The sequence below is a fragment of the Mauremys reevesii genome, linkage group 2, assembly GCF_016161935.1.
Source record: "Mauremys reevesii isolate NIE-2019 linkage group 2, ASM1616193v1, whole genome shotgun sequence".
NCBI classification, from domain to species: domain Eukaryota; kingdom Metazoa; phylum Chordata; order Testudines; family Geoemydidae; genus Mauremys; species Mauremys reevesii.
Window position 1 is genome coordinate 286,438,961 of NC_052624.1, and position 20,814 is coordinate 286,459,774.

The following is a 20,814-nucleotide window of genomic DNA, read 5'->3' on the forward strand; positions in this document are numbered from 1 at the left end:
GCACAGGGAGCTGAGGTGTCTGGGTGGGGCTGGGGCTGGCGCAGGGCACAGGGAGCTGAGGGGTCGGGTTGGGGCTGGGGCTGGCGCAGGGCCCAGGGTGCTGAGGTCTCTGGGTGGGGCTGGGGCTGGCGCAGGGGGCTGGGAGCTGAGGTCTCTGGGTGGGGCTGGGGCTGGCACAGGGAGCTGAGGTCTCTGGGTGGGGCTGGGGCTGGCGCGAGGGGCTGAGGTCTCTGGGTGGGGCTGGCGCAGGGCACAGGCGCTGAGGTCTCTGGGTGGGGCTGGCGCAGGCGCGAGGAGCTGAGGTCTCTGGGTGGGGCTGGGGCTGGCGCGAGGCGCGAGGAGCTGAGGTCTCTGGGTGGGGCTGGCGCTGGCGCTGGGCAGGGAGCTGAGGTCTCTGGGTGGGGCTGGCGCTGGCGCGGGGCGCCGGGCGCTGAGGTCTCTGGGTGGGGCTGGGGCTGGCGCGGGAGCTGAGGTCTCTGGGTGGGGCAGGGGCTGGCGCAGGCGCAGGGAGCTGAGGTCTCTGGGTGGGGCAGGGGCTGGCGCGAGGGAGCTGAGGTCTCTGGGTGGGGCAGGGGCTGGCGCAGGCGCGGGAGCTGAGGTCTCTGGGTGGGGCAGGGGCTGGCGCAGGCGCAGGGAGCTGAGGTCTCTGGGTGGGGCTGGGGCTGGCGCGGGAGCTGCGGTCTCTGGGTGGGGCGGGGGCTGGCGCAGGGCACAGGGAGCTGAGGTGTCTGGGTGGGGCTGGGGCTGGCGCGGGGCACAGGGTGCTGAGGTCTCTGGGTGGGGCTGGGGCTGGCGCAGGGCACAGGGTGCTGAGGTCTCTGGGTGGGGCTGGCGCGAGGCGCGAGGAGCTGAGGTCTCTGGGTGGGGCTGGCACAGGCGCGGGAGCTGAGGTCTCTGGGTCGGGCCGGGGCTGGCGCAGGGAGCTGAGGTCTGGGGGTGGGGCTGGCGCAGGGCGCTTCGGTCTCTGGGTGGGGCTGGCGCAGGGCGCGGGGAGCTGAGGTCTCTGGGTGGGGCTGGGGCTGGCGCAGGGGCTGGGAGCTGAGGTCTCTGGGTGGGGCTGGCGCAGGCGCAGCGAGCTGAGGTCTCTGGGTGGGGCTGGGGGTGGCGCAGGGGCCTGGGTGCTGAGGTCTCTGGGTGGGGCTGGCGCAGGGGGCTGGGAGCTGAGGTCTCTGGGTGGGGCAGGGGCTGGCGCAGGGAGCTGAGGTCTCTGGGTGGGGCAGGGGCTGGCGCAGGGCGCTGAGGTCTCTGGGTGGGGCTGGCGCGAGCTGAGGTCTCTGGGTGGGGCTGGGGCTGGCGCAGGGGGCTGGGAGCTGAGGTCTCTGGGTGGGGCTGGCGCAGGGCGCAGGGAGCTGAGGTCTCTGGGTGGGGCAGGGGCTGGCGCAGGGAGCTGGGAGCTGAGGTCTCTGGGTGGGGCTGGGGCTGGCGCAGGGGCTGAGGTCTCTGGGTGGGGCTGGGGCTGGCACAGGGGCTGAGGTCTCTGGGTGGGGCTGGCGCAGGGAGCTGAGGTCTCTGGGTGGGGCTGGGGCTGGCGCTGGGAGCTGAGGTCTCTGGTGGGGCAGGGGCTGGCACAGGACGCAGGGAGCTGAGGTCTCTGGGTGGGGCAGGGGCTGGCGCAGGGTGCTGGGAGCTGTTCGCCTGCTCTGTGCCCCCTGTGGCCGTGCCCTGGCCTGGAGCCCCGGCTTGGCGGAGGGCAGGGGGGCGGGGGTGCTCGGGCAGCCTGACACCCTCTCCCCCACGGCAGGGCTGCCTGGCCCCGGTGCAGGTTCTCATTCCCAAGGGCTCCATCCTGGACCCCTCCCTGGAGGCTGCAGTGGTGGGGGGCAACGTGCTGACCTCGCAGAGGGTGGTGGACGTGATCTTCAGGGCCTTCGGGACCTGCGCTGCCTCCCAGGTGAGAGCGGGGCGTGGGGGGGCGGCCGTGGAGCTGGGCCCTGGGGCTCTCCCTGGCAGGGGCTGTGACGGAGCGATTCTGGCGGGACCCAACTGAGAGTGCCAAATCAGGACCAATTGCTCAAACAGGGCAGTTACAGCCCTAGGCTGGGGTTTTTCCACCTCTAAGGCAAACCAAACCAGCCAGACAAAAGGGACTTTGGTCTCACCCCACTGGCTAACCACAAGTCACACAAGCAATTCCCTTAGACACTCCAGTCTCCCAGTATCACCACCAGTGCGCCTGTCCTGGGGATGAATGGTTATGAAAACCAACACCCCAATAAAAGAAAAAGGTTCCCTCGATCCCAAAGGACCAAGCCCCAGACCCAGGTCAATATACACATCAGATCTTACCCACAAATCACGCTGTTGCCAATCCTTTAGAATCTAAAATCTAAAGGTTTATTTACAAAGGGAAAAAGGTAGAGATGAGAGGTAGAATTGGTTTAATGGAATCGATTACATACAGTAATGGCAAAGTTCTTAGTTCAGGCTTGCAGCAGTGCTGGAGTAAACTGCAGGTTCAATTTGAGTCTCTGGAACATCCCCAGCTGGGATGGGTCATTCAGTCCTTCGTGCAGAGCTTCAGTTTGTAGCAAAGTCCCTCCAGAGGTCAGAAGCAGGATTGAAGACAACATGGAGATGATGCATTAGCCTTATATAGACTTTTCCAGGTGTAAGAACCTCTTTGTCCTCACTGTGGAAAATTACAGCAAAATGGAGTCTGGAGTCACATGGGCCAGTCCCTGCACTTCGCTGAGTCACAAGGTGTGTCTGCCTTCTCTCCGTGGGTCAATTGTGTAGCTGATGGTCTTCAATGGGCCATCAAGCCAGCTATGCAGGGCTAACACCAGCTTGTCTGGGACACTTCCCAGAGGCAGAGCATAATACAAAATACAGACAGTACAGAGCGAATACTTATAACTTCAACTACAAAATGATACACAGACATACAGACAGCATAATCCTAACCAGCAACCCAGAACCTGGTCTTAGACACACATGATAAAGGTAATAATAGGAGATATACCAATCTCCTAGAACTGGAAGGGACCCTGAAGAGTCATCAAGTCCAGCCCCCTGCCTTCACTAGCAGGACCAATTTTTTGCCCCGATCCCTCAGTGGCCCCCTCAAGGATTGAACTCACAACCCTGAGTTTAGCAGGCCAATGCTCAAACCACTGAGCTATCCCTCCCCCCTCCACTGAGCTATCCCTCCACACCTTATATGACCCCCTTTACTTTGGATTTGGTGCCACTACAGGACCTTGGTTGCAACCCATGTTCTATATGGTCCCCATTTATATCAATAACGTCACAGGGGCTAGGACACAGGCACATGGGGCCTGGCGATTCCTCCAGCCTGCGGGCGAAGGGCACGGCAGGCCGTGGAGCTGGGCCCAGCCCAGGGGAGTTCCCTGCTGAACGGGCCCAGGCGGCTGGAGGCATCCCGCAGGCTGGGGCTGGGCACCCCGTGGGGTGGGGCCGTGCCCCCTCCAACTGCCCTGGCTGGGGCTGGGACTGAATCTCCTCAGATCCGGGACCCCATGGCAGGGGGCTGCCTGGTACAGGGCGGGTTTGCTCTCCCGTCGGGGGGACCCCGGGGCCGGCTCTCCCGTCGGGGGGACCCCGGGGCCGGCTCTCCCTCCATCTCTCATCCCCTTGCTCCAGGGCTGCATGAACAACGTCACGTTTGGGAACGAGGACTTTGGCTACTACGAGACGGTGGCGGGTGGCGCGGGGGCCGGGCCCCACTGGCATGGGCGCAGCGGGGTGCACACCCACATGACCAACACCCGCATCACTGACCCCGAGATCCTGGAGAAACGGTGGGCGTGGGTCTGGGGCCCCACGGGGAGCACCCCGTCTTTGCAGGGCTCTCGGCTAGGGCCAACCTCCTTGGGGGACATGGGGCAGGGAGTCTGGGAGAAGGGCCTGGAGGGGGGGCTGGATGGAGTGGGAGGTCCCTTGGTGTGGGAGTGGCAGCAGCCAGGACTCAAAAGACCTTTGGGGTAACCCCAGCTCTTTAGGGGCCCCCACCGAGCCAATGGGCCCCCGGGGTTTAGTGTCCTCAGCCCCTGTAACCTCTGGCTGGGGGGCTGAGCCGGCTGTGGGTCCCAGGGTCTCCTTGCCCTCTGCTCGGGCAGTGGCAGTGTGTGCGGTGGGACGGGGTGGAGGGTGCCCTGCCAGTGTGGGGGGGGTCACCCATCTCCCCAGTGACGCTCCCTTCCCCCCCAGGTACCCAGTGATCCTGCGCTGCTTCGAGCTGTGCCGGGGCAGCGGGGGCAGCGGGCAGTTCCGGGGCGGGGACGGGGTGATCCGGGAGCTGCTGTTCCGCGAGGAGGTGGTGCTGTCGGTGCTGAGTGACCGCCGGGCCTTCCGCCCCTATGGCCTGTACGGTGAGCACCCGCCATGGTCCGGCCCTGTGTCCCAGCCCCCCAGCCCCTCCCCTCCCCTCCCCATCCCTGCACTCTCACTGCCCAGATCTTCGTGGTACCCCAGCTGTCCCCCATTTGATCCTCCCTCTGACCCCCCATCTAACCCCCTACCCTCTGTCGCCGCATCTACCCTCCCTCTGACCCCCATCTAACCCCTACCCTCTGTCGCCCCATCTACCCTCCCTCCGAACCCCGTCTAACCCCTACCTCTGTCGCCCCATCTACCCTCCTCTGACCCCATTTAACCCCTACCCTCTGTCGCCCATCTACCCTCCCTCCGACCCCCGTCTGACCCATACCCTCTGTCGCCCCATCTACCCTCCCTCCGACCCCGCCTGACCCCTACCCTCTGTCGCCCCATCTACCCTCCTCTGACCCCATCTAACCCCTACCCTCTGTCGCCCCATCTACCCTCCCTCCGACCCCCGCCTAACCCCTACCCTCTGTCGCCCATCTACCCTCCTCTGACCCCATCTAACCCCTACCCTCTGTCGCCCCCTCTCCCCCCCCTCCGACCCCGGCTACCCCCTCCCCTCTGGCGCCCCATCTACCCTCCCTCCGAACCCCGTCTAACTCCCTACCCTCTGTCGCCCATCTACCCTCCATCTGACCCCATCTAACCCCTACCCTCTGTCGCCCCATCTACCCTCCTCTGACCCCATCTAACCCCTACCCTCTGTCGCCCCATCTACCCTCCCTCTGAACCCCGTCTAACCCCTACCCTCTGTCGCCCCATCTACCCACCCTCCGAACCCCCGCTAAACCCAAACCTCTGTCGCCCCATATACCCTCCCTCTGACCCCCGTCTAACCCCCTACCCTCTGTCGCCCCATCTACCCTCCCTCTGACCCCCATCTAACCCCTACCCTCTGTCGCCCCATCTACCCACCCTCTGAACCCCGTCTAACCCCTACCCTCTGTCGCCCCATCTACCCTCCCTCCGAACCCCGTCTAACCCCTACCCTCTGTCGCCCCATCTACCCTCCCTCTGACCCCCATCTAACCCTGTGATGATGCGGTTCTGGTGGGACCCAACTGAGAGTGCCAATTCAGGACCAATCGCTTAAACAGGGTGTCACGGAGTGTGGGGGAGTCAGGCCCTGCACCCCCGGGCTCCCTGCCGATTCACCAGGACTCTCAGCCAGCCAGTAAAGCAGAAGGTTTATTTAGATGACAGGGATACAGTCCAACACAGGTCTTGCAGGCACCGATAACAGGATCCCCCCTGCTAGGTCCATCTTGGGGCCCCACAGCCCCCCTCGGGGATCAGAGCCCTCTCTCCCTGCTTCCCCTCTTTCCCCAGCCAACTCCAGTCTGCCCAACCCCCTCCGGCCCCTCCTCTCTCCTCCGCTTCTTTCCCAGGCCAGGAGGTCACCTGACCCCTTTGTCTCCAACACCTTTAGCCAGCACCTTTGCAGGGAAGGTGCTCAGGCCATCAGTTGCTAGGAGACAGAGTGTCAGGCATTTGCTGCATGGACTTTTGCTGCTAGATACTTAGGATCTGTACCCAGCCCCCAGTAAGACCAGTCCCACTTCGTCACACAGGGCAGTTACAACCCCAGGCTGGGGTTTTTCCACCTCTAAGGCAAACCAAACTGTGGAGAAAGAAGTAGTTCGGGGCTATTTAGAAAAGCTGGACGAGCACAAGTCCATGGGGCCGGATGCGCTGCATCCGAGGGTGCTAAAGGAGTTGGCCGATGAGATTGCAGAGCCATTGGCCATTATCTTTGAAAACTCATGGTGATCAGGGGAGGTCCTGGATGACTGGAAAAAAGCTAATGTAGTGCCCATCTTTAAAAAAGGGAAGAAGGAAGATCCAGGGAACTACAGGCCAGTCAGTCTCACCTCAGTCCCTGGAAAAATCATAGAACAGGTCCTCAAGGAATCAATTCTGAACCACTTAAAGGAGGGGAAAGTGATCAGGAACAGTCAGCATGGATTGACCAAGGGCAAGTCATGCCTGACTAACCTAATTGCCTTCTATGATGAGATAACCAGCTCTGTGGATAAGGGGAAAGCAGTGGATGTGCTATTTCTGGACTTTAGCAAAGCTTTTGATACAGTCTCCCACAGTATTCTTGCCAGCAAGTTAAAGAAGTATGGGCTGGATGAATGGACGGTAAGGTGGATAGAAAACTGGCTAGATGGTCGGGCTCAACGGGTAGTGATCAATGGTTCCGTGTCTAATTGGCAGCTGGTATCAAGCAGAGTGCCCCAAGGGTCGGTGCTGGGGCCGGTTTTATTCAATATCTTCATTAACGATCTGGAGGATGGTGTGGACTGCACCCTTAGCAAGTTTGCAGATGACACTAAACTGGGAGGAGTGGTTGATACGCTGGAGGGTAGGGATAGGATACAGAGGGACCTAGACAAATTAGAGGATTGGGCCAAAAGAAATATGATGAGGTTCAACAAGGACAAGTGCAGAGTCCTGCACTTAGGACGGAAGAATCCCATTCACTGCTACAGACTAGGGACCGAATGGCTGGGCAGCAGTTCTGCAGAAAAGGACCTAGGGGTTACGGTGGACGAAAAGCTGAATATGAGTCAACAGTGTGCCCTTGTTGCCAAGAAGGCTAATGGCATTTTGGGTTGTATAAGTAGGGGCATTTCCAGCAGATCGAGGGACGTGATCATTCCCCTCTATTCAACATTGGTGAGGCCACATCTGGAGTACTGTGTCCAGTTTTGGGCCCCACACTACAAGAAGGATGTGGATAAATTGGAGAGAGTCCAGCGGAGGGCAACAAAAATGATTAGGGGGCTGGAGCACATGACTTACGAGGAGAGGCTGAGGGAACTGAGATTGTTTAGCCTGCAGAAGAGAAGAATGAGGGGGGATTTGATAGCTGCTTTCAACTACCTGAAAGGGGGTTCCAAAGAGGATGGATCTAGACTGTTCTTAGTGGTAGAAGATGACAGAACAAGGAGTAATGGTCTCAAGTTGCAGAGGGGGAGGTTTAGGCTGGATATTAGGAAAAACTTTTTCACTAGTAGGGTGGTGAAGAACTGGAATGGGTTACCTAGGGAGGTAGTGGAATCTCCTTCCTTAGAGGTTTTTAAGGTCAGGCTTGACAAAGCCCTGGCTGGGATGATTTAGTTGGGTTTGGTCCTGCTTTGAGCAGGGGGTTGGACTAGATGATAGTCCAACCCTGATATTCTATGATTCTATAGTTCTGGAAAATCCCTTCTTCCCTTTTTTAAAGATGGGCACTACATTAGCCTTTTTCCAGTCATCTGGGACCTCCCCCGATCGCCATGAGTTTTCAAAGATAATGGCCAATGGCTCTGCCGTCACATCCGCCAACTCCTTTAGCACCCTTGGATGCAGTGCATCCGGCCCCATGGACTTGTGCTCGTCCAGCTTTTCTAAATAGTCCTGAACCACTTTTCTCCACAGAGGGCTGGTCACCTCCTCCCCATGCTGTGCTGCCCAGTGCAGCAGTCTGGGAGCTGACCTTGTTTGAGAAAACAGAGGCAAAAAAATCATTGAGTACATTAGCTTTCTCCACATCCTCTGTCACTAGGTTCCCTCCCTCATTCAGTAAGGGGCCCACACTTTCCTTGACTTTCTTCTTGTTGCTAACATACCTGAAGAAACCCTTCTTGTTACTCTTAACATCCCTTGCTAGCTGCAACTCCAAGTGTGATTTGGCTTTCCTGATTTCACTCCTGCATGCCTGAGCAATATTTTTATACTCCTCCCTGGTCATTTGTCCAATCTTCCACTTCTTGTAAGCTTCTTTTTTGCGTTTAAGATCAGCACGGATTTCACTGTTAAGCCAAGCTGGTCGCCTGCCATATTTACTATTCTCTACACATCGGGATGGTTTGTTCCTACAACCTCAGTAAGGATTCTTTAAAATACAGCCAGCTCTCCTGGACTCCTTTGCCCCTCATTTTATTCTCTCAGGGAATCCTGCCCATCAGTTCCCTGAGGGAGTCAGTCTGCTTTTTGAAGTCCAGGGTCTCTGTTCTACTGCTCTCCTTTCTTCCTTGTATCAGGATCCTGAACTCGACCATCTCATGGTCACTGCCTCCCAGGTTCCCATCCACTTTTGCTTCCCCTACTAACTCTTCTCTGTTTATGAGCAGCAGGTCAAGAAGAGCTCTGCCCCTAGTTGGTTCCTCCAGCACTTGCACCTGGAAATTGTCCCCTACACTTTCCAGAAACTTCCTGGATTGTCTGTGCACTGCTGTATTGCTCTCCCAGCAGATATCAGGGTGATTAAAGTCTCCCATGAGAACCAGAGTCTGTGATCTAGTAACTTCTGCCACTTGCCAGAAGAAAGCCTCGTCCGCCTCATCCCCCTGGTCTGATGGTCTATAGCAGACTCCCACCACATCACCTCTGTTGCTCACGCTTCTAAACTTAATCCAGAGACTCTCAGGTTTTTCTGCAGTTTCATACTGGAGCTCTGAGCAGTCATACTGCTCTCTTACATGCAATGCAACTCCCCCACCTTTTCTGCCCTGCCTGTCCTTCCTGAACAGTTTATATCCATCCATGACAGTGCTCCAGTCATGTGAGTTATCCCACCAAGTCTCTGTTGTTCCAATGACATCATAGTTCCTTGACTGTGCCAGGACTTCCAGTTCTCCCTGCTTGTTTCCCAGGCTTCTTGCATTTGTGTCTAGGCACTTAAGATAACTCGCTGATTGTCCTGCTTTCTCGGTCTGAGACAGGAGTCCTCCCCTCTTGCACTCTCCTGCTCGTGCTTCCTCCCGGTATCCCATTTCCCCTCTTACCTCAGGGCTTTGGTCTCCTTCCCCCGGTGAACCTAGTTCAAAGCCCTCCTCACTAGGTTAGCCAGCCTGCTTGCGAAGATGCTCTTCCCTCTCTTCGTGAGGTGGAGCCCGTCTCTGCCTAGCACTCCTCCTTCTTGGAGCACCATCCCATGGTCGAAGAATCCAAAGCCTTCTCTCCGACACCACCTGCGTAGCCATTCGTTGATTTCCACAATTCGACGATCCCTACCCAGGCCTTTTCCCTGCACAGGGAGGATGGACGAGAACACCACTTGCACCTCAAACTCCTTTATCCTTCTTCCCAGAGCCACGTAGTCTGCAGTGATCCGCTGAAGGTCGTTCTTGGCAGTATCATTGGTGCCCACGTGGAGAAGCAGGAAGGGGTAGCGATCCGAGGGCTTGATGAGTCTCGGCAGTCTCTTCGTCACATCATGAATCCTAGCTCCTGGCACGCAGCAGACCTCTCGGTTTTCTCGGTCGGGGCAGCAGATAGATGATTCAGTCCCCCTGAGGAGGAAGTCCCCAACCACCACCACCCTCCTCCTTCTCTTGGGAGCGGTGGTCGTGGAACCCCTATCCCTAGGACAGCGCATCTCGTGCCTTCCAATTGGTGGAGTCTCCTTCTGCTCCCTTCTCTCAGATGTACCATCTACTCCACTCTCTGCATTAGTACCTGTGGAAAGAACATGAAAACGGTTGCTCATCTGTATCTCCATTGCTGGTACATGGATGCTCTTCTTTCTTCTTCTGTAGGTCACTTGCTGCCAAATTTCTTCACCGTCCCCCTCTCCCCTCTGCACAGCCTGCTCTGATTCTTCAGTACGTTGTGCCCGTAGAAGCATATCCTGACGTCTGTCCAGGAAATCTTCATTTTCTTGTATGCAACGCAGGGTCGATACTTGTTGCTCCAGACCTCGAACCTTCTCTTCCGATATGGAGACCAGCTTGCACTTTGTCTGTACAAAGTCGCTTCTGTCCTGTGGAAGAAAGACAAACATGGCACAACCTGTGCAGGTTACAACAGCTGAATAGTATCAGAGGGGTCGCCGTGTTAGTCTGGATCTGTAAAAGCAGCAAAGAGTCCTGTGGCACCTTATAGACTAACAGACGTTTTGGAGCATGCGCTTTCGTGGGTGAATACCCACTTCGTCGGATGCATGTAGTGGAAATTTCCAGGGGCAGGTATATATAAGCACGCGAGAAGCAGGCTGGAGATAACGAGGTTAGATCAATCAGGGAGGATGAGGCCCTGTTCTAGCAGTTGAGGTGTGAAAACCAAGGGAGGAGAAACTGGTTCTGTAGTTGGCAAGCCATTCACAGTCTTTGTTTAGTCCTGAGCTGATGGTGTCAAATTTGCAGATGAACTGGAGCTCAGCAGTTTCTCTTTGAAGTCTGGTCCTGAAGTTTTTTTGCTGCAGGATGGCCACCTTAAGATCCGCTATGGTGTGGCCAGGGAGGTTGAAGTGTTCTACAGGTTTTTGTATATTGCCATTCCTAATATCTGATTTGTGTCCATTTATCCTTTTCCGTAGAGACTGTCCAGTTTGGCCGATGTACATAGCAGAGGGGCATTGCTGGCATACGATGGCATATATTACATTGGTGGACGTGCAGGTGAATGAACCGGTGATGGTGTGGCTGATCTGGTTAGGTCCTGTGATGGTGTCGCTGGTATAGATATGTGGGCAGAGTTGGCATCGAGGTTTGTTGCATGGATTGGTTCCTGAGCTAGAGTTACTATGGTGCGGTATGCAGTTACTGGTGAGAATATGCTTCAGGTTGGCAGGTTGTCTGTGGGCGAGGACTGGCCTGCCACCCAAGGCCTGTGAAAGTGTGGGATCATTGTCCAGGATGGGTTGTAGATCCCTGATGATGCGTTGGAGGGGTTTTAGCTGGGGACTGTATGTGATGGCCAGTGGAGTCCTGTTGGTTTCTTTCTTGGGTTTGTCTTGCAGTAGGAGGCTTCTGGGTACATGTCTGGCTCTGTTGATCTGTTTCCTTATTTCCTCGTGCGGGTACTGTAATTTTGAGAATGCTTGGTGGAGATTTTGTAGGTGTTGGTCTCTGTCTGAGGGGTTAGAGCAGATGCGGTTGTACCTCAGTGCTTGGCTGTAGACAATGGATCGTGTGGTGTGCCCGGGATGGAAGCTGGAGGCATGAAGGTAGGCATAGTGGTCAGTAGGTTTTCGGTATAGGGTGGTGGTAATGTTCTCAGTGGTAGAAGATGACAGAACAAGGAGTAATGGTCTCAAGTTGCAGAGGGGGAGGTTTAGGCTGGATATTAGGAAAAACTTTTTCACTAGTAGGGTGGTGAAGAACTGGAATGGGTTACCTAGGGAGGTAGTGGAATCTCCTTCCTTAGAGGTTTTTAAGGTCAGGCTTGACAAAGCCCTGGCTGGGATGATTTAGTTGGGTTTGGTCCTGCTTTGAGCAGGGGGTTGGACTAGATGACCTCCTGAGGTCCCTTCCAACCCTGAGATTCTATGATTCTATGACCATCACTTATTTGCACCGTGGTGTCAAGGAAGTGGACCTCTCATGTAGATTGGTCCAGGCTGAGGTTGATGGTGGGGTGGAAGCTGTTGAAATCGTGGTGGAATTTTTCCAGAGTCTCCTTCCCATGGGTCCAGATGATGAAGATGTCATCAATGTAGCGTAGGTAGAGAAGGGGCGTGAGTGGACGGGAGCTGAGGAAGCGTTGTTCCAGGTCAGCCATAAAAATGTTGGCATATTGTAGGGCCATGTGGGTGCCCATAGCGGTGCCACTGATCTGGAGGTATATATTGTCATCAAATTTGAAAAAGTTGTGTGTGAGGATAAAGGCACAGAGCTCAGCAATCAGTTGTGCTGTGGCATCATCAGGGATACTGTTCCTGACAGCTTGTATTCCATCAGTGTGTGGGATGTTTGTGTAGAGAGACTCCACATCCATGGTGGCTAGGATGGTGTTTTCTGGAAGGTCACCAATGCATTGTAGTTTCCTCAGGAAATCAGTGGTGTCACGGAGATAGCTGGGAGTGCTGGTGGCATTGGGTCTGAGTAAAGAGTCCACATATCCAGACAGTCCTTCAGTGAGATTGCCAATGCCCGAGATGATGGGGCGTCCAGGATTTCCGGGTTTGTGGATCTTGGGTAGTAGATAGAATAACCCTGGTCGCGGCTCTAAGGGTATGTTGATTTGTTCCGGTGTTGGTGTAGGGAGTGTCCTGAGTAAATGGTGCAGTTTCTTAGTGTATTCCTCAGTGGGATCTGAGGGAAGTAGCCTGTAGAATTTGGTATTGGAGAGTTGTCTGGCGGCCTCTTTTTGGTAGTCAGACCTGTTCATGATGACAACAGCACCTCCTTTATCAGCCTCTTTGATAAAGGTGATACGCTCACCTTCCATAACTTCTTCCTTCTAAGAGCTTCCTCAGCTGTTGCAGCAACTCATAGAAGCCCGCAAGATGAAAGCCTCAGTGGGCTCTCCCCAGGCAAACTCCCTCTGTTCGCCTCTGCTGTTCGCTGCTCAGCTGGTTTGCTGCTGACTGCCTTTTTATAGCAGTCGGGCCCACTCAAGGTCCACCTGGAACAAAGCCTCCCAATTCACACTTTTCAAACAATCAAGCACACGTCCAACTGACAAACTGTGCCCTGCAACAGATGCTCAGATACTCACCAACACAGCCCCCCTAATGCAGCGCTTAGCGTACCTCCTCACAGAAGATTAGGCACATTGTACATTCTTACAGTTCTTGGTAATAGCAACACATTAAAATCACCATCGGCAATAACAACAAATTCATTGCAAGTGTCCATCTACAATCATTTTTTGTCATTCCACACCTTTGGCTCAATACCATTGGGGTTTGGGCATTTTAGGGTTAACCTGCGGCTTCCCTTTGCAAAATCAAGTTTTCTTTTTCCTCCTTGTCCTGAAGGATCAAACCCTGATTTCTCTTGCTTAACAGAAGTCACTGGCTGATGGGGTGGGCTCTCGGTGCTAACAGCTATTAGCAAGTCTTTCTTCTCCCTGCCAGCCAGGTAATTTGCATTAACACAGACACTAGCGTTTAACTTCTTAGCTGCTACCAATTCCAAGGCTGGACTCTGTCTTACAGAGATACCACACAAATCCAGAGGGTCTGAGGGTGAGAGCTGGCTTGCTCTCCCCTGCCTCCTCAAGCATTTAGCCATAAAACTGTTCTGCTCTGAAATACCAGTAACTGAATCTGTCCTCAGCCCCTGAAGCACAGACTGCTCCCTCCCAGAATCAGCCTGGAGACAGTCCTGTCCCAACACCATTGTCTTCCCAACAAGCTGGCCACACACAGCCCCTTGGTTATAGGGCTGCTCAACTTCCTTAACAGCTTCTACTCCACCTGAGACCTTCTCAGAGCTCCCCACACTGGATCTCTCAAAAGGAAAGTCAGTGGATCCATTCACAACAGAAAATTTCTGGCTGGTAGGAACTGAAACTTCCTTGATCAAATCACTTTTACACCCTTCAGCTGCAGTAAACTGCTTGCACAGGCTACCATGAGGATTCCTTTCCCTAGGAGCTTCTCTAAGCAGCAATTCACCCCTCTCAGAAATTCTGCCCTCACCCTTCTCACCCAGGGCTCGCTCTAAAGGAACAGTTCCCTGAGCCAGCACAGACTCTTTCTGGGTCTCACTTATATCCAGAATCACCTCTGGCCCATCAGGCAGATTCCTACACAATCCCCTTCCAGGCAAACTCCTACACTCACTAGATAACAGGTTAGAATCATTCTCCTTCCCTTCGCCACACACAAGCTCAGGAATCTTTTCCTTCTTGCTGCAAGTTGTCAAACTGTCAGTAGGTAACACAATTAAATCACTTTCATGCTCTCCTTGTGCCCTGGCTAGGGCATCACCCTGATCAGACAGAGCTGCTACACCCTTTTCCAACCACACATTAGCAACAGGCAAAATACAACAAAGAATCCTGTGGCACCTTATAGACTAACAGACGTTTTGCAGCATGAGCTTTCGTGGGTGAATACCCACTTCTTCAGATGCATCTGAAGAAGTGGGTATTCACCCACGAAAGCTCATGCTGCAAAACGTCTGTTAGTCTATAAGGTGCCACAGGATTCTTTGTTGCTTTTACAGATCCAGACTAACACGGCTACCCCTCTGATACTAGGCAAAATACAAACATCCAGAATTGTCTGGTCTCTGGGATTTTGCTAGGACACTAACTGGATACACCCTAGTCACAGGGCCATTCTCCCCAGCAGACACAAACTCAGCACCATTCCCTTCCTGGGCTTTAGTTGAATCCAGAACCAACTCTGAGACAACTGCACTATTCTCCACCCTCCCAGGCTGAAAGGCCCCTTCTGTCTGCTCCACAGACACAGAAGAGCCGGAGACACATTCTCCTTCCCCAGACACACAGCTTGGGATCTCACTTCCCTTGTCCCAGCACACAGGGCTGTTCACAGACAACTGCTTGGAGACCGAGGTAGCTCCCTCCATAGGCAAGTCAATACCCCTGACGGACACAGGCACAGGCACATTCCCTCCACTGTCACATTTCTCCACACAGGACACAGGTAAGGGACAGGGACACTCATCTTCCATTATCCCTCCCTTCCCAAACTGCTGACTAGACAAAGCCACCAGCTCACACGGCTGCCTAGGCTCATCCAGACTTTCCCTACCAGGCACATGGCCACTCCCCACAGATAAGCTGCTGCTCTTCTCACTACACTGAGCTACTGCCAGCAAATCACAGTTACCCATTTCAGGTTCACTTTCACAAGCTGCACTAGCCACCAATCCATCACCTATCACAAATCTCCCCTTTCCTTCCTCAGCTCGGGCTTCAACCTGACCAGCCACTTTCATCTGCTCCTCAGAGAGATTGTCCTGACCAGTGAGATCTTCCTGCTCTTGAGCTACCCTCTGTCGCTGCATCTGCCCTCCCTCCGACCCCCGTCTGACCCCTACCCTCTGTCGCCCCATCTACCCTCCCTCTGTCGCTGCATCTACCCTCCCTCTGTCGCTGCATCTGCCCTCCCTCCGACCCCCCGTCTAACCCCTACCCTCTGTCACCCCATCTACCCTCCCTCTGACCCCCATCTAACCCCTACCCTCTGTCGCCCCATCTACCCTCCTCTGACCCCATCTAACCCCTACCCTCTGTTGCCCCATCTACCCTCCTCTGACCCCCATCTAACCCCCTACCCTCTGTCGCCCCATCTACCCTCCCTCTGACCCCCATCTAACCCCTACCCTCTGTCGCTGCATCTGCCCTCCTCCGACCCCCATCTAACCCCTACCCTCTGTCGCCCATCTACCCTCCCTCTGTCGCTGCATCTGCCCTCCCTCCGACCCCATCTAACCCCTACCCTCTGTCGCCCCATCTACCCTCCCTCTGACCCCCATCTAACCCCTACCCTCTGTCGCCCCATCTACCCTCCCTCTGACCCCCATCTAACCCCCTACCCTCTGTTGCCCCATCTACCCTCCCTCTGACCCCCATCTAACCCCCTACCCTCTGTCGCCCCATCTACCCTCCCTCTGACCCCCCGTCTAACCCCTACCCTCTGTCGCTGCATCTGCCCTCCCTCCGACCCCCATCTAACCCCCTACCCTCTGTCGCCCCATCTACCCTCCCTCTGTCGCTGCATCTGCCCTCCCTCCGACCCCCATCTAACCCCTACCCTCTGTCGCCCCATCTGCCCTCCCTCCGACCCCCCGACTAACCCCTACCCTCTGTCGCCCCATCTACCCTCCCTCCGAACCCCGCCTAACCCCTACCTCTGTCGCCCCATCTACCCTCCTCTGACCCCCGACTAACCCCTACCCTCTGTCGCCCCATCTACCCTCCTCTGACCCCCGACTAACCCCTACCCTCTGTCGCCCCATCTACCCTCCCTCTGACCCCCGTCTAACCCCTACCCTCTGTCGCCCCATCTACCCTCCCTCCGACCCCCGTCTAACCCCTACCCTCTGTCGCCCCATCTACCCTCCCTCCGACCCCCGTCTAACCCCCTACCCTCTGTCGCCCCATCTACCCTCCCTCTGTCGCTGCATCTACCCTCCCTCCGACCCCCGTCTAACCCCGACCCTCTGTCGCCCCATCTACCCTCCCTCCGACCCCCTGTCTAACCCCTACCCTCTGTCGCCGCATCTTCCCTCCCTCCGACCCCCATCTAACCCCCTACCCTCTGTCGCCCCATCTACCCTCCCTCCGACCCCGTCTAACCCCTACCCTCTGTCGCCCCATCTACCCTCCTCTGTCGCTGCATCTGCCTTCACTCTTACCCCCCGTCTAACCCCTACCCTCTGTCGCCCCATCTACCCTCCCTCTGACCCCCCGTCTAACCCCTACCCTCTGTCGCCCCATCTACCCTCCTCCGACCCCCTGTCTAACCCCTACCCTCTGTCGCCCCATCTACCCTCCCTCCGACCCCCGTCTAACCCCTACCCTCTGTCGCCCCATCTACCCTCCCTCCGACCCCGTCTAACCCCTACCCTCTGTCGCCCCATCTACCCTCCTCTGACCCCATCTAACCCCTACCCTCTGTCGCCCCATTTACCCTCCCTCCGACCCCGTCTAACCCCTACCCTCTGTCGCCCCATCTACCCTCCCTCCGACCCCGTCTAACCCCTACCTCTGTCGCCCCATCTACCCTCCTCCGACCCCCGACTAACCCCTACCCTCTGTCGCCCCATCTACCCTCCCTTCGACCCCCACTAACCCCTACCCTCTGTCGCCCCATCTACCCTCCCTCTGACCCCGTCTAACCCCTACCCTCTGTCGCCCCATCTACCCTCCCTCTGACCCCGTCTAACCCCTACCCTCTGTCCCCATCTACCCTCCCTCTGACCCCCGACTAACCCCTACCTCTGTCGCCCCATCTACCCTCCCTCCGACCCCGTCTAACCCCTACCCTCTGTCGCCCCATCTGCCCTCCCTCCGACCCCCGTCTAACCCCAACCCTCTGTCGCCCCATCTACCCACCCTCCGACCCCGTCTAACCCCATACCCTTTGTCGCCCCATCTACCCTCCCTCTGACCCCGTCTGACCCCTACCCTCTGTCGCCCCATCTACCCTCCTCCGACCCCATCTAACCCCCTACCCTCTGTCCCCATCTGCCCTCCCTCTGACCCCGACTAACCCCTACCCTCTGTCGCCCCATCTACCCTCCCTCCGACCCCCGTCTAACCCCTACCCTCTGTCGCCCCATCTACCCTCCCTCCGACCCCCCGACTAACCCCTACCCTCTGTCGCCCCATCTACCCTCCCTCTGACCCCTCTTATAACTAGGGTTGCCAGGCATCTGGTTTTCGACCTAGGAGCCGGAGGGATGTCTGGGTCCCACGCAGACTTCCTCCCTCCCTGGAAAATGCCGGGGGTCACCTGCACTCCTTGCCCCAGTCCTGAGCTCCCTCCCACACTCCGAACCCCAGCCCCGAGCCCTCACCCCCGCTCACACCCCAATCCCCTGCACCAGCCCAGAGCCCCAGCCCACCCTCCACACCCCTCAGGCCCAGCCCGGAGCCCCCTCCTACACCACAATCCCCTCATCCCCGGTCCCACCCCTGCCCCAGCCCAGCGAGGGTGGGGAGAGCAAGGAACAGAGGGAGGGGGCATTGAGTGAGCAGGGGGCGGGGCCTTGGAGAAGGGGTGGAGCATGGGGCGGGGCAAGGGTGTTCCATGATCTGCAATTAGAAAGTTGGCAACCCTAGATCTAACCCCCACCCCCTCGTGGTATCCCCATCTGCCCCCCATTTACCCTCCCTCTGACCCCCCATCTAACCCCCACCCCCTCGTGGTATCCCCATCTGCCCCCATTTACCCTCCTCTGACCCCCATCTAACCCCCACCCCTCGTGGTACCCCATCTGCCCCCTATTTACCCTCCTCTGACCCCCATCTAACCCCACCCCTCGTGGTATCCCCATCTGCCCCCATTTACCCTCCTCTGACCCCATCTAACCCCCACCCCTCGTGGTACCCCCATCTGCCCCTATTTACCCTCCTCTGACCCCATCTAACCCCCACCCTCATGGTACCCCATCTACCCTCCTCTGACCCCCATCTAACCCCTCCTCATGGTACCCCATCTGCCCCCATTTACCCTCCCTCTGACCCCCATCTAACCCCACCCCTTGTGGTACCCCCATCTGCCCCTCATTTACCCTCTCCTCTGACCCCCATTTACCCCCATCTAACCCCCATCCTCATGGTATCCCCATCTACCCCATTTACCCTCCTCTGACCCCCATCTGACCCCCACCCCCTCGTGGTACCCCCATCTGCCCCCCATTTGACCCTGCCTCTGACCCCCCCATTTACCCTCCTCCTGACCCCCCGGTCTCTCTTGGGCAGGGGGGGACTCCGGCTCCCCCGGGCTGAACTTGCTGATCCGCAGAGACGGACGAACCATCAACCTGGGGGGGAAGACGTCACTGCCAGTGCTCCCCGGGGTAAGAGTCCTGCACCCCCCTGGCTGGGGGTGGGAGGGGAGCTGGTTGACACGGCTCCCCCGGTGGGGGGTGGGGCTGGCACGGCTGTGCCAGGGGAGAGGGGGGGCTGCTGGTTGACACGGCTCGCCCAGTGGGGGGTGGGGCTGGCATGCTGTGCCGGGGAGGGGGCGGCTGGTTGACACGGCTCCCCGGTGGGGTGGGGCTGGCACGGCTGTCCTGGGGGAAAGGGGGGGCGGCTGGTTGACACGGCTCCCCCGGTGGGGGGTGGGGCTGGCACGGCTGTGCTGCGGTCCGGCTGTACCAGCCAAACCTTTCCTTGGGTTGACCTGGTCTGATTCCCCTCTCTGGTGGCTCCTGTCTGGGCAGGGTCTGGGGACAGCCCCCCTCTCCTCTCACTGGCTCCCCTCCCCTCCCCTCCCCTCCCCTCCCCTCCCCACAGGACGTCTTCCGCTTGCAGACCCCCGGCGGGGGTGGCTTTGGGCTGGCTGCTGACCCCAGGGACTCCCTGGAGCGGCACCAGCCACCTGACGCCAGGAGCTTCCCGGAGCGTGGCAGCCTGTACGACTATCGCCTGGCGCAGGAGACGGCGTGAGGGCCGGGCCGGGGCGTGGGATGAGCCGCCCCACGGCTCTGCCCCCCTCCCCCCTCCTGGCCTCCTAATGCAGGGAGCATGGGCCAGGACTCCTGGGTTCCAGTCCACTGGGCCCTACCTCGCTGTGTCACGTTGCCCGAGTCCCTGCCCCTCTCTGCCCCACTATGGGGCGAACACTTGCAGGGGTCGTTCCTGGGCATTTGCGACTCATGGGGCTGGAGGTGCGGTTGGGGGCCTGAGCCAGGGCCTGTGGTGACTGGGGCCATGGGAACTCCCCTCCACGTGTCCTGGAGCTGAATCTCCCTGCTCTGTCAGCCCCACAGGGCCCCTGCTGCTCTCGGGGCGCATCCGCGCCCCGCCGTGGAGGAGGGGCGTGAAGGGAGCTGCCTGGGGGGAGCGAGAGCAGCCTTTGCCCTCCCCCCACAGCAGCGAGGAGCCGATGCAGCAGTTCGGGTTCTCTCCAGGGAAGGGCGGCGTTTGCCCCATCACAGGGTGTCGTAAGAGGAGGCCCTGAAACATAAACCCTGGGTCTCAGAGGCCCGGCCTGAGGCCTGAGCTAAAGGGATGGTCAGGACTTAGTGAACATAGGGCAGAGTGAAGCTGTGGGCCAGAGGCAGGCCCTGCTCCCAGACGCTGGCAAGAAGGCTGCTAATTGGATGTATACACAGAGCTAAAGGCATCTGTCACCGAGTCCCCGGGCGATGCTCTGGAACTGCTCCCCACAAAGCCAGGCAGGACTCTGGGGAGCCTCCTCTCCCTTGGAGCAGCCTGTCTGCAGGGCAAGAAGCTCCCACGGCTTCACCTCCTGGGTCTCTCCTTGGAGCATTCAGCATCCTCTGCCCCTCCGTGCGCTTCCCACAGCGAGTCCGCCCAGGCGGGGTCCTGGGGAAGCCACAGGGTCCTGCCCCCCCACTTCGCAGTCAGACGTGACTCTCAGCCAGCCAGTAACACAGAGGTTTATTTGATGACAGGAACAGGGTCTAAAACAGAGCTTGTAGGTACAGAGAACCGGACCCCTCGGCTGGGTCCATTCTGGGGCCCAGCGAGCCAGACCCCCACGTCTGCCCTCACTCCTCGTCCCCAGCCAGCCCCAAACTGAAACCCCCTCCAGCCCCTCCTCTCTGGGCTTTGTCTCTTTCCTGGGCCAGGAGGTCACCTGATCTCTTGTTCACCTTTAGCCATCCCCTTGCAGGGCGGAAGGGCCCCAACCATTTGTTGCCAGGAGACAGAGTGTCAGCCAGTTATGTGCACTGGAGACTTAAGAAATGCATAGGGGAAACTGAGGCACCCCCACAGTATTCAGAGGAAACATTAAGAACGGTCCCACTTCATCGCATCTCTCCCCCATTCAAGACCGAACTGAGCGAGGTCACTTCAGCCAGTGACCTGGGGAAGTTCGAACCCACCAACGCTCCCAGGGATGCCCCAGCATCTCTCCCGTTCCTTGGTGGGAGTTACACCGGATCCTTCCGGTTTCACACCCTCCCGTGGGTCTGTTGTGCTTGATGGCACTCGCCGGCTGCATGTGAAAAGGTTTATGCGGCCCAGGCCCTTTTGCCACCCCAAACCCCTGGGGTTTAAACTGGGATTGGGTCTTTTCCCAGCGCTGCAGTTTGGAGGGCTGTGATTTGGGCTCTCTGGGTTAAGAGCCCCCATCTT

At 57.6% G+C, this 20,814-nt stretch overlaps 1 protein-coding gene across 1 annotated transcript in view; it reads left to right on the top strand.

Annotated features, from left to right (window-relative positions):
• Nucleotides 1–19,164, top strand: part of OPLAH (5-oxoprolinase, ATP-hydrolysing) — a 59,749-nt gene extending 40,585 nt beyond the window's left edge. Inside the window, exons 22-26 of the mRNA XM_039521546.1 lie at nucleotides 1,742–1,891; nucleotides 3,604–3,761; nucleotides 4,171–4,331; nucleotides 18,466–18,563; nucleotides 19,003–19,164. Coding sequence (XP_039377480.1) covers nucleotides 1,742–1,891; nucleotides 3,604–3,761; nucleotides 4,171–4,331; nucleotides 18,466–18,563; nucleotides 19,003–19,155 — 720 coding nt within the window. The 3' untranslated portion in view covers nucleotides 19,156–19,164. The remainder of the gene's footprint in view (nucleotides 1–1,741; nucleotides 1,892–3,603; nucleotides 3,762–4,170; nucleotides 4,332–18,465; nucleotides 18,564–19,002) is intronic.
• Nucleotides 19,165–20,814: the final 1,650 nt, after the last annotated feature.